Genomic DNA, 18,132 nt, shown 5'->3' with positions numbered 1-18,132 from the left:
CCTGGGAGTTTCGCGGCCTGGGTCTCACTCAGCAAAAAAGGCAGGGGCTGGTTTCTCATTTCTTCAGCCATCTGCCCCCAAACTCTCCATCTCTCTTCAGCCTCTTTTCAGCCATCAGCAGTGAAGTAGTGAGAAAAGCTGTGAAAAGCTGTGAAACCCAATTGTTTTTCCCCCAGCGTGGACAGAACTCGGGTGGGTTAAGGAGACTACAAAACTATCTAAAATAGGCAAGTTAGAAAACCGGGCTCTCCTCCTCATCCTCCCCAACACAAGGAGTGGCAGGAAGTTTCAGGAAGCATTGCTGCAGACAGAAAAAGCCCTCTCTTCTCGCACAACGAGACTAGTGTCCACACATCCTTGGGAAGGCGAAGGCAAGGACAGAAATTGTAAGAAGAGTCGGATGCTGGTCTCTCAGGGGAAGAACAAAACTAGCGTCCTTCCTATCTCCATGTAAGAATGCTTCTTAGCAATTAACTTTCACATCTGGATGTATCCAAAGACATATTTCACCAGTATTTATTTGTATAACTTATACCGAAACTGGATTTTTGTTTTACAGAATATTTGTTGAAAACGTTTCCGAAAGCACCCATACTGTTCATGTGTGGTCCAAAGACAATCAGAACCAAGTTTGGCAGGATGAACTCTAATGAAGAAAGCAGAGATAATCTACATATTTTCATCCCAGCTTCATTTTCCATATTAGCTATCTCAGCAATCATGTACAATATTCTAATGGCATTTTCTTGTTATACTAGGAGTATTATTTAATTTAGAAGGCTGCCATTTTAATGAACAAATATTTGTTCTCCCAGTATGTCAAACAAAAATGTGTAAACATGAATGACTTGGGTCTAAATAATGGCTTAAAATCTGGGAATAGTACATCGAAATCACTGAATTGCGACTAGTTATAGAATAAAAATGAAGAACCCTTCTATCTTAAAATGTATTACCTCAGTAATGATAGTTTTTTGGCTTTTTGTTTGGTTTTGGTAAACTCTACACCCAACATGGGACTCAAACTCACAACACCGAGATCAGGAGTCACTCGTTCCATGGACCGAACCAGCCAGGTGCCCCAAACTGTTAAAGTGCTGAAGGTGAACCTCCTCCCACGCTGCCAGTTAGGAAGCTCAAACCGCAAGTCTTTTAACTGCAAGAGCATGACATCTTGGGGGGGGGGGTGCTGTGGAATTTTCTCGAAAATACCAATTACACACACACACACACACACACACACACACACACGAAACAGATTAATAGATTGATGTGAAGGTGCTTAAGAGTGGACTGGGCTGCAAGGTGAGTGGAAGGAAATTCCTAACAAGGAATTGCCAGGAGGGAACGCGGTAATCTGGGAAGTAAGTTCAGGACAGCTAGATACAGGCAAATTGTACGGTAATGCAAATATTTATTTTCAGCTTCCATTTGGCAGAAGACAGTCCGAATTCCAAGGATCATTAATGACCACCACATGAAATATCCACCTTAGAGAAATACGTTCTGGTTTGGTTGTACGTGACTCCCAAGTATTTCAGGGCATGCAGCGGCTCTGTGGTTTACAAAAGGAAAGCAATCTCATAAAGATATAAAAGTTGGTTAATGCCTGGAAGAGAAAACGGCTCTTTTTTCTTTATAAGCAGAGTTTTGCTTTCAGTGTTAAAATGATGATCAAGACTATATACAAAATTAGTATCAAGTGAATGATGATGTAGCGGAGAGCAGAAACTTCAAAATGAGAACATGACCGTAAAAACAGTGAGTACAACGCACTGCACACGTCAAATTGTAGATTAGACAGAAAAATGGCTATTGTTGACGGGCTGTTTATTAATTGACAAAAATGTCAGAACCAACAGTCATTTAAGTTTGGCTTAACTGAGTGATTTGGTCACCTATTCTGAATGAACTCTTGTCAGCCAAAGATGATTTCTGATGTTCAACTTTTTATCTATCCTATCCTAGAGAAGACCCTTAGTTTTTATCATGAAATTCCTCAGTTTCAGGCATCTCCTAAATGGGAATAATAGCACCAGAATAACACAATCTCTGTAGTTTTAGCAAAAATGAACCACACTTACCTTCTTCCATCCTGAAATACCACCAAAATGATTATATGGTCCTATTTTAACAATAAAATTAAATACCTCCTATAGAACCTTCATAGTCTAGGAGAAGTTTGTGAATCAAAAATTATTTAGTCAATGTGTCAGACACCATGTAAATGTGGCTTAAGGTCTTTTGAGATAACCCCCTTGAAAGAACTAGGTTCATTCAATTTTATACACATACAGACTGAGTCTGATGTTTGTTCATAAAAAGTACTCAACAAGTATTGACGAACTGACAATATTAATTTGTGACAAATAATCTGGATCAAGAAAGGTCCCTGAAAGAAAACACAGCAGTTAAAATAAATCACTCATTCAAGAATATGATATTCAAGAATGGTTATTTTATAGAAAATTCAAAAATCCCCACAACAATACTGTAAGTTTCGAGTCAAGCATGCAATGGAATGGTGAATACTGAATTTTATGTTGGTGGTTATCTCTAGGCACAGAACACAAAAAAGAACTCAACTGTTCTTACTTGGATCCTTAGTTACGATGTTATTTTGATGAAACAGGACAATGGACACGAATGCTTGTTATATTATTCTCTTCTTCACAACGCATTTACAAATTAAAAAGAAAAAGAAAAAGTAAGAGAAGAGCAGCCTGTTGCAGGATCAGCAGGGCATGGGTCCATAGCAGTACGTACCAGCTGACTACCTATTTTATGGATGTAATTCATTTGAAGATCAACGATCAACAGATGATCTATGCATCTTTTATAATTTCAATATGTAGTTGTGATATTTCTTATTAAGATTTTTAATAAAGTGTATTTCCATTTTTCTTAAAGAAGTAGAAATTTACTTGAGTAAATCTCTAATAGAAGAAAATTGCCTTATGTTGCCTGATTTTGTCAAAGCTGTTTGAAGTTCCAACCTTTTATCATCAATTACGGATTGTATATCAACACAGCAGAAAAGACCTGGTAGTAAAGTCACAAGAATTCTGTTTATTTTTATAGCAAACACTTTCACGGCATTTGACAAAACTCAGAAGTATCTGTTTGAAATGGGTTCAGATCTGTGAAACTAACCCAGCCAGGATGAAGTCTTCACTTAGGGGGGAAAAAAAAGAATGGAAAAGTAATAACCAAAAGATACATTTCACATAATAGCAAAATATAAAAATAGAAGCAAAATGACAGCATGAAAAAAACTGCAAAGCAATGGATTTAAGAAACTCTGATTCTATCCATCTTCCTTGTTGCTAATGGTCCTCTTTGTCCTTCCATTGTTATAAATGTAAAACAGGTAGGATAATAATTAAAGAAAGGCCTTGCAGGATTTACTAGGAGGTTAAAAGGAATTATTGAAAAAGTGTTCGAATACTTTATAAATACTATTAACAAAAATATCTATTTTATTATACTTTTTGTCTTCCTTCAGTGAAGGTGTCCTTTGAAAATCACACTCTGTTTCTTAATATTGTTTCAAATTCTTAACTAGAGAGAAGTCACCTTTCTTCTAAAGCGACAGTCCCGGGCACCACACTGTTTCTGATGAAGACCGATGATGCCAGAACTGTGCTGAGCGAAAGGCAGAGAAGGGCATCACAACTGGAAAGTTCCTACACTTAGTCCCGCCAAGTTTTGATCATCCAAATGACATATGCTGTGAGTCCAGCACTGTCAAGTACCATTCTGAAATCATATTCTATCTCAGTGTGAGATTTCTTATATAAATAGGATCTGATTTCTGTAAACGTTTCCAGTGCCAGCTATTTCTTTAAATAGATTTTTTTCTACTAAGAGAGCTGCTCCAGTGAAAAGTAGTTTCTTACACATCCATGTCCAGATTCAAAAAGAAATTCAACATTTTTCTGTGAAAAGACAGAAATACTCAAGTATTGTGAAAGCCTTCTGTAACCATGGATTGCCCCATATTCCAAGCATGTAAATCGCTATGAATCACTCCCCGATGAATGAAAAATGTTCTCCAGTTACTCATAGCTCATCAGACGTATTGTTCACCTTTGGTAATTCACACTCTTCACTGGCATGACAGCTCTGAAGGATGTCCTTGTAGTGGTCCTTCAGATCCTCGTATAAGGAGGCAGTTTCTTGTGAGTGAGCCAATGGTAACACCTTCTCATTCAACAGCATCTGCACTCGGAACTCCTCCTTAGGAGTCTTCGCATTTTTACAGTGGTAGAGCACGAATATCAGGTTCGAGGCATAGGGCACGATGTGGCCACTTCGGAATTTGCGATGCAATTGTTCCTTGTAATTGTAAGCTGTGAGGGGCTCCTTATCTTTGAAGTAGCCCATGAGAGAGAGCAGTGGAAGAAGGGTCTCCGCGTGACCAAACTGAAGGATGACTGGAGAGGAAATTGGCTGAGACCTTAAAAAACAAACGGAGAAGAAATATATACACAGATTCATGTCACGGAGGATATATCTACAGTAGTGAGAAGCAGTGTGCAATGCTGTCATCTTTTTAAATCTTTATATAGACAACTCAACAATATGGCTAAAACTCTGTGGCAAAGAATGGAACTGTTTATACTCAAAGTTAAGTTCCAAATTCAGGATCACTGTGGTATTGAAAATCCATCTAAAACATTGCACACTTGCTATTAAGTTCCCAGAGAGAAAAGTGTTTTTATTAGGAGATTAAGAAACTTGAAGCAGATATGTATTTCAAAACTGTATTGCTTTTCCATGAATGAAACTGAGTGAACGGGCCCTTAGCATCAATTATTCCAGGGAGGTCTTCTGAATGAACTTCAAATGCTATTTTATCTGTATCTAGGAAATAAGAACAAGCAATATGTAGTAAATTTCCTGGTTAGAACCAAGTCTGAACAGTGAATGGTAATTCATGTAATCCTTCAGTGTTTTACGAGACCTGACTTGGGCACTGAATTTGGAAGAGAGCCACAAAAGGGTAGAGATGCAGCCCACTGTAGCTGATTCACTGTGCTCGTGGTTGGGAGCAGTTGACGCAACGTCAGAAGTACATCAGCTTTCAACACCGCAAGCTAAGTCACCTTTCTTTAACTGCAAGCTGTCTGTGACCCAAAGCCCAAGAGAAACATTTACAAATAGCCATATGGAAAAGTTTTCTCAGTGAATCACCAACGGCCTCAAGACCTGAATATCGGTATTGGTGTCCATGTGGAGAGCGCAGACGGAGGGCACACAGCATGCTGACATCTAGTATTCACTGGTGAGTGCAAGAGAGGACTAGCACAGCCCTCTTCTGGGGCTGCAGAAATGGAGCCCCTGTGAACTCTCACAATAGCCACTCCAAGGCCCCATCCCAGGACAGAGGCCACAGACATGAGAAACCGCTGGGAGCGGGCTCAACACTGAGCCGGACCCAGGGAAGAGCAGGTCGGGATAAAAGTCAGGGGAGGGGACCAGAGCCAGAAAAAGCCTAGAAAGGAACGCAGCAGACTTTTCAACAGCACGCACACACACACACACACACACACACACACACACACACACAACACCAGAAAGGGAGCTCCGTGAGGTTAGAAAAGCAATCTGACATGAGGTTTCTTGTAAACGTTCAGGGAAACCAAATTCACATTAAAATGAGCAACAGAAAAGTAAACAGAAGAATAGGGACCAGAAAAACATCCCTATAACAAATAAAAATATAGAGTACTAGAAATACATAAAAATACATAGAAGCTGTAACATACTATTACACAATCATCCACTATTTTGAGATTAATATTCTCTAAATGGAAATTTTAAAGCCATCCATCAACAGGTGACTGTGAGCCCCTCTTCTTAACTGGTATATATCCTAATTAGGTCATTTAAAGTATCTAAAACCTGTATTTATTTCCAAGAAGCATTTCCTCAGGCTCAAAGTTACAAAGCAGTATCATTCAGAACACAATTACATTTGGTTTGACCTGCATAACTATTTCTAAAGTTTGCATTATTTTCAGTATATAAGAGAGGGTGATTTCAGATTCTCAAAAATCCAGATTTTTCGCTCCTCTTGAAACCCTGAAGATCTGACAACATAGACTCCCGTAAGGCAATAATCTGCTGAACAGGAATATGGGTCACTCCAGCGAGGACATACTGCACACTGTCTAACCAAGGATGGATTCATTCGTTACTTGCCTACCTTTATGCATTTGAGTATATGCAAGACAAAGTGAACAACACCACTGCCATAGTGTAAATATAATGGAATTTAATAGTAATACAAATTAAAGAAAATAAGTAATGTAAAAATACAGTTGACCCTTGAACAATGTGGGAGTGAGGGACGCCAACCCTCTGTGCAGGCAAAAACCTGTGTCTAAAAAGTAGGCTCCACGCCCAATGTGGGGCTTGAACTCACAACCCTGAGATCAAGAGTCTCAGTCTACAGACTAGGCCAGCCAGGTGCCCCCATGTATAACATTCTGACTCCCCAAAAACTTTACTGATAGTCTGCTGCTGACTAAAGCCTTACTGATAACATAAACAGTTGACTGACACATATTTTGAATGTTTTATGTATTATATACTGAATTCTTACAATAAAGAGAAAACAAAATGTTATTTAAAAAACCGTTAAGAAAGAAGAAATATATACACAGTATTGTGAATTTATAAAAACAAACGCACATGTAAGTGAACCCACACACTTGAAACTTGTGTTGTTTGAGGGTCGACTGTACTGGTTTACATTTTAAGTCCTCCTACCAGGAGGAAGCAAGCTGAAAGCCAGGCACACCCTCAGCCTAACGCTCCATGACTGCGGTCTACGAGATCCATCAGGATGGGCAAGAGGTCAGGAAGGACAGCAGCAACACCCCTGTGGTCTCAGAGAAAGACCTGTCAGCAACACTCCTCTCTTCCCGACAGAGGAACTCCAACAAACTGGGAACGGGATGTAAGACAGAATGTAATACAAAATATTCTCGTTTCAACAAGCTACATCAAAATGACTAATGAACTACTTTACGTTCTTTTTTTCTGTCGAGTCTTCAAAATGTAGTGTGTACTTCACACTTAGAACACATCTTCATTTAGACCTGGCCCATTTTCAGGTGCTGAATAAACCACGTGAGGCTGGTGGTACTGTGTTGAGAATACAGGAGAGACAGTGGTGTAGACAGCCATACATACTTAGACTAAACAGTCAATCAAACAGAGAGAAAAGAGAAAAAAGATATAAGACAAATAACAAACACGCATATAAAAAAAACATGTACTGGGTAAAGGGAAGAAACCAACAAAGCTATGTACAAATCATGAGAGAAGTTCTAGTAATTACATCCAAGCTACAGAGGAAAATTAAATTAGGTTGTGCCCCAAATTTAAGTTTAAACCTGAAGGTTCTTTAGGTTTATCGCAGCATTATTTACAATAGCCAAGATACGGAAGCGGCCTAAGTGTCCATCCACAGATGAACGGACAAAGATGTGTTATATACATGTGATGTAGATACACAGTGGAGTATTATTCGGCCATAAAAAAAGGGCGAGATCTGGCCATTTGTGACAACATGGATGGACCTAGAGTGTACTATGTTAAGTGAAATAAATCAGACAAAGACAAATACTGTATGATTTCACTCATATGTGAAATTTAAGAAACACATGAACAAACAGAAAAAAAAAAAAGATAAAAATACAGACTCTTGAATACAGAGAACTGATAGTTGCCAGAGGGGAGGTGGCTGGGGGAAGAGATGTGATAGATAAAGTGGATCAGGAGGTACAAACTTCCAGTTACAAAATAAATTAGCCATGGAGATGAAAAGTACATCATCAGGAATATAGTCGATAAGATAGTAATAACGTTGTTTGGTGACAGACAGTGTTTACACTTAATCATGGTGAACACTGAGTAATGTATAAAATTGTTGAATTAATATGTTGTACAACTGAAACTAATATAAAACCGCATGTTAACTGTACCTCAATAAATAATCTTTAATTTTAGAATTCTAGGCAAATAGTAAGAAAAAGTCTAATTTTTAAATAAATGCCATGACTACTATCTTCCTGTACAGGTCAATCTTTTTTTTTTTTTTTAAAGATTTTATTTATTTATTCATGAGAGACAGAGAGAGGCAGAGGCAGAGGGAGCAGCAGGCTCCCCGCCGAGCAAGGAGCCCGACTCGGGCCTCGATCTCAGGGCTCTGAGACCATGACCTGAGCTGAAGGCAGACGTTTAACCAACTGAGCCACCCGGCACCCAGATCAATCTTTATTAAAGAAGCTGGCAACACAAAAAATTACATTTTTAAAGGTCTGGTTAAATCCACCAATACAATAATAATAACTTAAGACAAGGATAACTACACATTATAGAGTGAAAACGAACGTAGCCTTCTCCAGAACAGTCCTGAAAACCAAAACACTAATTTGCTTAGAAATCCAAAAGTGTCTGTAGAAAATAATGAACTTACAATTTTTTGTAGGTTGGATTTTCTACAACGATCAGATAAAAATATTTTAAGTTTATGAGATAATACCAAATACAAAGGAGAAATGAGCACAGTTCCACTTGTGATCATCTTTGTCTACTTTTCCCCTCTGTGTCTTGTACACACAGCAGGCGCTGTTACAACTTCAGAGAAAGCCGCTGGCTGGTGCTGCCTGTGTTCACACAGAAAGGCCGTGCACAAAACGGCTGCAGCCAATTCTCCAAACCAAAACAAAACAAAGAGAAGCAAGATCCATTTGGTTACCTTGTTTAGATGCCAGAGGTCGAATCATTCCCTGCCAAGTGCCAGGTACCATGCCGGGTTTGTTTCGTTTTGTTTTTAGAAGGGTGGTAGGTGAAAGGACAAAAAAACAAATGAAAGCTCCTCCTGGCTCTTGCAGACTAGCACTTGTGTGTTAGGGGCACCCAGGGAGGGCGAGGAGGAGAGCAAGCCCTCCTGTCCCAGCAGGAAGGGCCCTGCTCCGAGGAGGAGGCAGGGTCTGAGCAGGGTTACAGACGCATTCCCAGCAAGTCTTAAAGCGGAAACGTTGCCCACTGAGGCCTCAGGGAAGTGTCAGGGCCGCTTTATCCTAGGATGTGGATGTTACTTACCATCCCCTGTTCACAAATGAGAATCCTGGGCTTAACTAACTTATCTAAGTTACCTCTGAACTAACCATTAAAGTCACTGCAAAAACACCCATTCATTAATTTGCATCACCCACACCTGAAAAAAAGGATCACTTAGTGGACTACATGTAAACAATCATATAAATGTGTGTGCACAAATCTTTACTGGGCACACAGTAAGAAGACACTTGACTGGTTTGGTTTATGGCTTTTTTTGAAAATGTCAAGAAATCAGACTATTAAAAATCTGGCTTAGAAAAATTTTATCTCAAAGCAGCAGCTTATAAAATAGAAAAGAATGTTTTATATTTTATAAAATATGCTACCAACACGAACATAAAATTGAAACCCTAAAGTCGTCTAAAAAAACTCTAAGCACTTTCATGTTCCACACAATTTAAAAAATCTTTCTTCCTGGTTTTTGCATTTCAAAAGGAAAATTCAGTGCTCACTAAATGTCTAGTTTGGGTTAAGGGTAAAAAGAATTTAGCACACTCTTAAATAAGTTAAGAGATCTAAAAGAATGTTCAGTATTTTTTGCACTAACTCAAAAGTATTTCCATTAAATTATAGATCACAATATAAATCACTTCAAACATAACTACTTTTCTTCACTATTTTATTTTTCCTAGCCAAACTCAACTTAGTAATCCTTAATGGTTCTGGTGTTACAACTAAATATAATAAAGCAATCTTCTTCAAGGCTCCCCAAGAAAGTAGCAATAAAAAATCTAACTCATAATTACGAAGTATAAAATTCAAAAGCAATTAGCCAATAATTTTTCAGCCTTTTTATACTCTATAGTTCAAGTCAGCAATCCACTCAGAGCCACGAATATCAGCATGGTTTTCTTATAAATATTGACTAAGCAATACGTAAAGTGATTTTTACTTTACTGTTTGAAACTCTACCAAAATATCAAAATCTGGGTGTGTGTGTGTGTGTGTATGTGTGTGTGTGTGTGTGTATGCCAACTAGAACTTCAACGTTTCCAGTCAGTAAGGAGCTTAGAAACTGCCACTCCACAGTAACAACAAAGAACTGAACAAACTGAAAAATCAACAAGTCTTCTTCAGATCCATCAGAGAAGTTCACAAGGCAAAGTGCTGCTCCTCAGACAGGAGAGACGGACAGATGGATGTAGAGAATCAGCCTGTACAAGAGTAGAAACTCCGTGGAAACCAGGGCGGGGCAGGAAAACCTAAACTGTAACTGACAAATTGCTAAAGGCTCAGTGTGGACAAGTCGGGAGTTAAACACTCTGAGGGACCCCAGGGAGCACCCACACTTGGTGAATTTTACCTATAGGAACCATTTGAAAGATGCCAGAGCTTTCTGTTCCTCTTAACAAGACCGGCCCTCAGGGGAAACTGTTTTTCCAGAGCCTAACCTGTCTCAGGGAGGGGAAATACCCAGCTCTAGCCACCTCCAACCATCCTGTGCCATCTGAGGAGAGGAAGACTACTGAGAAGCATGGGTGCCGTTCCCACACACACCTCACCACCACATTACTAAAGGCTGTTTACCATAGTTCCTTTTACCCAGTGTATCATGTACAAAAAACTGACAAGACAGACTAAAAGGCAAAAAAATCATTGCTTAAGGAGACCAAAAAAGTAGCAGACCCAGAATCAGATATGGCAGATATGGTGGAATTATCAGGCCAGGAATTTTGTAAAAATATATGAATAACATGTAAAAGCTAAATAACATGCAAAAAGAGATGGATAATATAAGCAGAGAGGTGGAAATTCTAAGAAAGACCCCAAAGAGCACTAGAGATTAAAAACATGGTACAGAAGTGAGGAATGTGCTTGTAACCTGGACACGGCTCAAGAAAGAATCTCTGAGCTTGAGCATATAACAACAGAAACTTCCTAAACTGAAAAGCACAGAGAATAAAAACTGAAAAAAGCAGAACACAATATCCAAGAACTGTGGGACAGAATATCCAAGAACTAACTGTGGGACAATTACAAAAGGTTTGATTTGCATGTGTTATGGGAATACCAGAAGAGAAAGACAGAAACGAAGCAATCTTTAAAGCAATAATGACTGCAAACTTCCCCAAATTAACGTTAGATCCTAAAACACAGATCCAGGAAGCTCAAACACTGAGAAAATAAATTCCAAAACAAAACAAAACAAACCCCCATACCTAACCATACCATATTCAAACTTCATAAAATCAAAGACAAAGAAAAAAATCTTGAAAGAAGCCATGAAAGCAAGGCAGTGAACTATTTATGTGTTGAGAGAAAACGCCCACCAACCTAGAATTTTGCACCACGCAAAATTATCCTTCAGAAGTGACAAACAAAAATCGAGGGAATTTGTTGCCAGTGGACATGCCTCACAAGAAATGTTACAAGAAGTTCTTCAGAGAGAAGAAAAATGTTATAGGTCAGAAACTCAGAGCTACATAAAGAATGAACACTGGAGATGAATAAGTGAAGGTAAAATAAAAACGTTTACATTTTTTACTCTTAACTGACCTCACAGATAATAATTTGTTCAAAATAATAATAGCAATAATGCACTTGATTATGTATGCACGTCTGTGTGTGTGTGCACACACACAATGTATGTTTCTGTGTAAGTACAATGAATGACAGCAATGATACAGGGACAGGAAGGAAGAATTAGAAATATTTTGTTATTATAAGGTACTTGCAACTACCCATGAAGTGGTACAGTGTTATCTGAAAGGAGACTTAGGTTAGTTGTCAAGGCATATTGCAAATTCTAGGGCAACCACCAAAAGAAGAAAGACCGCTGATATGCTAAGAAATGAGAGGAAATGGAATGATACAAAATGCTCAACTGAAACCACAAAAGCCAAGTGTTTTTCAAGTGTGAAAGACAAAAACAGGAACAAAGAACAAGGGCAACAAATAGATAATAGTAACAAACATGGCAGATACTAATCCATCTACATTAATAATCACTGTCAAAGCCAATGGACAAAATATACCAAAATTAAAAGACAGAGATTGTCAGAGTGTTTAAAATACAAAGCTCCAATTATACGCTGCCTATAAGAAACCACTTTCAATGTAGACGCACACCGATTAAAAGTAACAGAGAAAGATAGAACATACTAATTAACACTAATCAAAATAAAGCAGGAGTAGCTATATAAACTTCAGACAGGACCAACTGCAGAGCAAGGAAAGTTATTACAGATAAAGAGGGGCATTAGATATTGATAAAGGGGTCAATGCCCCAAGAATAAATAATACTCCTTAATGTGTATATATATATATATATATGCCTCACAGAGCACAAAATGCATGAGGCAAAAACTGATAGGACTCCAAGAATAAACAGATGAACTCTCTATTATAGTTGGAGATTTTAATAACTCTCTTTAAGAAATGGTCAGATCCAGCAGGCCAAAAATCGCTAAGGATACAATTAAACCCAATAAGATCATCAATCAACTGGATATAATGACACCTACAAACTACTTCATTCAACAATAGATTACACGTTCTTCTCAAACTCATATGGAACATTCACCAAGAGATCACATTCTGTGACATACAGCACATCTTAAAAAATTTAAAAGAATAGAAATTATGTGACATATGCTCAGTTGATGAAGCTAGAAATCACTAACAGAAAGATGACTGGAATATCCTCAAATACTTGGAGATTACACAACACACTTCTAAATAACACATAGGTCAAAGAGGAAATCTCAAAACAAACTTAAAAATATTTTGAACTAAGTGAAAATGAAAACACAACTTATTAAAAATTTATGGGATGCAGTGAAAGCAGTGCTTATAGGGCATTTTACAGCATCTAATATATATATATATATAAAAGAAAAGAAGAAATCTAAAATCAACTATCTCAGCTTCCATTTTAGGAATGTAGAAAAAGAAAAGCAAATCAAATCCAAAGTAAGTAGAAGAAAATAAAATTAAAAATGAATGCAGAAATCCATGAAATTTAAAACAAAAAAGCAATAGAGAAAAATAAATAATATCAAAAATCAGTTCTTTGAAAAGATCAATAAAATCAGTAAGCCTCTAGCCAGGTTAAGAAAAAGGAGGGTAGGCACAAATTACTCATATCAGAAAAGAGATCACCACAGATCCTAAAATATTAAAAGGATAACAAAGGAATATTATAAACAACCCTATGCCCACAAGCTTGGTAACCTAGATGAAATGGACCAATTCCTTGAAAGACACAACCTGCCAAAACTAACACAAGAATAGAAGATCTAAGTAAGTCTATCTATTAAGAATTGAATCAGTAATTAATAACCTTCCAAAAAGCAACGGCCCCAAAGGATTCACCAGAGAACTCTACCAAACCTTTAAGGAAGAAATTCTACCAATTTTCTACTAACTTTTCCAGAAAACAGAAGCAAAGGGAATACTCCTAATTCTGAGACCAGTACTACCCTAATACCAAGGCCAGGCAAAGATAATACTAAAAATGTATATATATACACAACCAATATACGTTAAGATAGATGAACACAAAAATCCTAAGCAAAATATTAACAAATCGAATCCAACAATGTATAAAAAGAATTCTACACCACAACCAAGTAGGATTTGTATCAGGTGTCAAGGCTGGCTCAACATTCAAAAGTCGATTAATGTAAACAATCACATCAACAGGCTAAAAAAGAAAAATCATATTATCAATAGATTCAGAAAAAGCATTTGACAAAACTCAATATTCATTCATGATAAAAATTCTCAGCAAACTAGGAATAGAGGAACTTCCTCCACTGGATAAAAGACATATACAAAAAGCTATAGTTAACATCAAACTTAATGGTAAAAAATGCAAAGCCTTCCTGCTAAGATCAGGTACAAGTCAAGGATGTCTCCTCTAACCACTGGTTTTCAACATCATACTGGAATCCTAGCTAACACAATGAGACTCCCCGCCGCCCAAAAAAGGTATACCTCTTGGGAAGGAAGAAATAAAACTTTGGCTTTGCAGATGACATGACTGTCTATGCAAAAAATCCAAATAATCAACAAAAAAAACCCTCCTGGAATTAATAAGTACATATAGCAAGGTTGCAGAATACAAGATTAATATATAAAAGTCAACTGCTTTTCTATATACCAACAACAAACAAGGGGAAATTTGAAATTAAAAACACATTATCTTTTATATTAGTACCCCCAAAATCAAATACTTAGGTATAAAATAACGTAATATGTGTAAGATCTGAGAAAACTACATAACTCACGAAAGAAATCAAAGAACTGAATTAATGGAGAGATACCCCATGTTCATGGATAGGAGGACACAATACTGTCAATATGTTAGTTCCTCCCAACTTCATCTATGAATTCAATACAATCCAAATAAAATCCCAATAAGTGATTCTGTAGATATCAACGAACTGATTCTAAAGTTTATATGGAGAAGCAAGAGACCTAGATAAGCCAACACAATATTGAAGAAGAACAAAGTTGTAGGACTGACACTACAACTTTTCAAGACTTACCGTAAAGTTACACTAATCAAGGTAGTATCGTTTGGCGAAACTATAGACAAACAGACCAACAACAGAACAGAGAGCCCAGAAACAGAACCCCATATATATAGTCAACTGATCTTTGACAAAGCAAAGGCAATACAAAAGAGCAAACACAATCTTTTCAACCAATGGAGCTAGGGCACTGGACATCAGTTGGATGGGTGTCTCTGCCTTCGGCTCAGGTCATGATCCCAGAGTCTTGAGATCAAGCCCCATGTCAGGATCCCTGCTCCGCAGGGAGCCTGCTTTTCCTTCTTTCCCACTTGTGGTCTCTAGCTCTCTGTCTCTCAGATAAATAAAATCTTAAAAAAAAAATTTAAATTAAAAACTTCTGCTCTACTAAAGACAATGTCAAGAGAACAGACTCAAAAAATAAGAAACCAACCAACCCTACATTAAAAAATGAGTAAAAGGCCTGAATAGATACCTCATGAAAAAAGATAAACAGATGGCAAGTAAGCATATGAAAAGGTGTTCAACATCACACATCATTATGTATTGCAAATTAAAACAATGAGATACCACTACACAACTATTAGAGGAGTGAAAATTGAAATACTGACAATACCAACTGCTGACAAAAGAAACTGTCATTCACTGCGGAAGCAAATGATACGGCCGCTGCGGAAACAGTTTGGAGGTTTCTTACAAAATTAAACATGCAATCCACCAACTGTGCCCCTTGGTATTTACGCAAAAGAATTAAGAACTTATATCCACACAAAAATCTGAACGTGAATGTTAAGACTAGCTTTATTCATAACTGTCAAAACGTGGAAGCAACCAAGATGCCCTTCAGTAGGTAAATGGGTAAATAAACTGTAATACATCCCGACAATGAAATATTACTCTATGATAAAAAGAAATGCACTGTCAGGCCATCAGAAGATGTGGAGGAAACGTAAATGCATATATATAACTAAGTAAAAGAAGCTAATCTGAAAAGGCTACATATTGTATGATTCCAACAACGTGACATTCTGGAAAAGGCAAAACTAAGAAGATAGTATACATTTGTCCAAACCCAGAGAATGTGTCGCTCCAAGAGTGAACCCCAGTGTAAACCGCAGACTTTGATGATGAGTATGTGTCAGTGTAGGGTCAACAGTTACAATGAAGGTACCACTGTGATGTTGGTGTCAACAGTAAGGGAGGTTGTGCTGGGGGGCAGAGGGAGTTTGCGGGAACTCTGTACTTTCTGCTCAGTTTTGCTATGAACCTAACACTGCTCTAAAAAATAAAGCTCGTTAATTAAAAAAACAAAGAAACAAACTATTGCCATGGGAATATATGTGATCAAAGAGAGCATACTCTCCCTCCAAAGAGTTAATATAATCCCTCTTGAACAGCTGTTCAAGCTCATACCTGTTTGCCCCCTTTTAAGACTTACATTTCACTTTTCTTTGACAGATTTAAGTAGCATTAATGTTAAATGGAAAAACATATTGTATTTCTATCCTAAATTTTATCTGCTCACTAAAAGTGGGGACTTGGGATATCCTCAATTAGTGGAGGCTAAAGAGTTGTGGAGTTCGTGTGTACACACACACAATAAGGTTTTTTGTTTGTTTTGTAACTCTAAAGACATCAAAGCAAATACATAAGAGTTATTTAAGGTCCAACTTTCAACAAAAGCCATTAAAGGTATGTGCCAGGTTCGATACAGTAAATCAGTAATTTCTCTGAAGTTGGTTTCATTTGAAGAACACACTGCTCTTTGCTGTCTTTTAACAGTGAATAAATCTTACAAGTGTTCTAGGCCATCTGCTAGGAATTGATTTACTCCAGTTTGTACAGTCCCCATTGGTATCTGAAAGAATCAAATCCCCAGTTTCTCCTTGAAAACATCTAAGTCCTACCAGTGGCATAAGAACTTTTCTGGGTTTCATTCCCAAGCTTCTTCAAAGCAAAGCTGCTCTATGATTAAGCCCAAAATATTGGCAACAGAAAACGGGTAGGAACGTGTGTGTGTCTGAATGAGCGAGTAAGGGAGTGAGTGTTGTGTGTTGAAAAGATGTAAATGTTTTTAGAGGAGGAGCTGCCAACTACTGCAATCAGTAGTGAGGCACGGCCGATGCCCACTGCACCTGTAGCTGTTAACTTGGGGGGGGACATAAAACCACGGAGAACCTGCCAAACGGAATGGGACTTCCTCCCAGAGAAATGTATGTGGCCATAAAAAAATGAATCCAGCTGTGGGAGTTCAGACTCTCTAACGTCCCCAGAATCCCTCTCGGTACCTTTTCAGTCTGACATCCTGAGGAACAGTCCACTCCCGTCCCACGCCTGTCTGTATCTCCTGCATCAATCACATGTACCCCAGAGAAGTCCAATGATTTTACCCTCGTGGGTCCTATATTTAAAATGTCTCGACAGGGGGGCGCCTGGGTGACACAGCGGTTAAGCGTCTGCCTGCGGCTCAGGGCGTGATCCCGGCGTTGTGGGATCGAGCCCCACATCAGGCTCCTCTGCTATGAGCCTGCTTCTTCCTCTCCCACTCCCCCTGCTTGTGTTCCCTCTCTTGCTGGCTGTCTCTATCTCTGTCAAATAAATAAATAAAATCTTCAAAATAAAATAAAATAAAATAAAATGTCTTGACAGATTAATTAACGTTTTAATATTTACATACTTCAAATTAATAATTCAGATGTTTTATAATTTGCTTTGAACTTACCTATTTTTCTTGCATCTTTCTGTTTCTGTGCTTTCTGTATTCTGACTGTATTCTGATCCATCAACTAACACAGATTTCTATTAGTCGCATTTCTCAAACTAACTTATATCCCCGACTTGTAATGACTATTCTTTCTTTAAAACTCTTCGCAGAACAGTCTCCCAAAGAATAAGGACAAAGACATGAAATAGAACACCTTTAGCTCTGCTCTCGTCTTCTGATAAAAAGGCATTAAACTCGGAATGTCACATTTTCCAGAACGTGACAAAACCACTGTAAACTATTAACACAAATGTAAGAAAACAAATGAGTAATGTACCAATGTATATACAGAATTACACAGTTGGGATCCTAACGTCTGAAGGCTGAGATGTGGTCAAGCCCTCTCATTTTATTTTTATTTATTTATTTATTTTTAAGATTTTATTTATTTATTCGACAGAGATAGAGACAGCCAGCGAGAGAGGGAACACAAGCAGGGGGAGTGGGAGAGGAAGAAGCAGGCTCATAGCAGAAGAGCCTGATGTGGGGCTCGATCCCAGATCGCTGGGATCACGCCCTGAGCCGAAGGCAGACGCTTAACCGCTGTGCCACCCAGGCGCCCCAAGCCCTCTCATTTTAAAATAAGAAAAAGACAAGTGTGTTACGAATGCTATCTAAAAGGATAAGAACATAGGTCTCCAAATAGCCCCCTTTTACTTACGTAAGTCAGTAAGGAGATTTTATCAAATCTTCAATAAAAACAAAATTTAATTTGAAGTCTGAAATTATGTTGTTAAATGAGGATTGAGGACT

General features: G+C 38.0%; 1 protein-coding gene across 1 annotated transcript in view; it reads right to left on the bottom strand.

The window, feature by feature from the left end:
• Positions 1-3,049: 3,049 nt before the first annotated feature.
• MINPP1 (multiple inositol-polyphosphate phosphatase 1) overlaps positions 3,050-18,132 on the bottom strand; it is a 43,532-nt gene continuing 28,449 nt past the window's right edge. Inside the window, exon 5 of the mRNA XM_045802381.2 lies at positions 3,050-4,459. Within this exon, the coding sequence (XP_045658337.1) occupies positions 4,063-4,459 (397 nt within the window). The 3' untranslated portion in view covers positions 3,050-4,062. The remainder of the gene's footprint in view (positions 4,460-18,132) is intronic.

Source organism: Ursus americanus, chromosome 6 (assembly GCF_024610735.1).
Source record: "Ursus americanus isolate L20-20 chromosome 6, mUrsAme1.1.p, whole genome shotgun sequence".
In the NCBI taxonomy this organism is placed as follows: domain Eukaryota; kingdom Metazoa; phylum Chordata; class Mammalia; order Carnivora; family Ursidae; genus Ursus; species Ursus americanus.
Note: the sequence above shows the minus strand (reverse complement) of the source record. Positions and strands in the feature narration are given on the sequence as shown.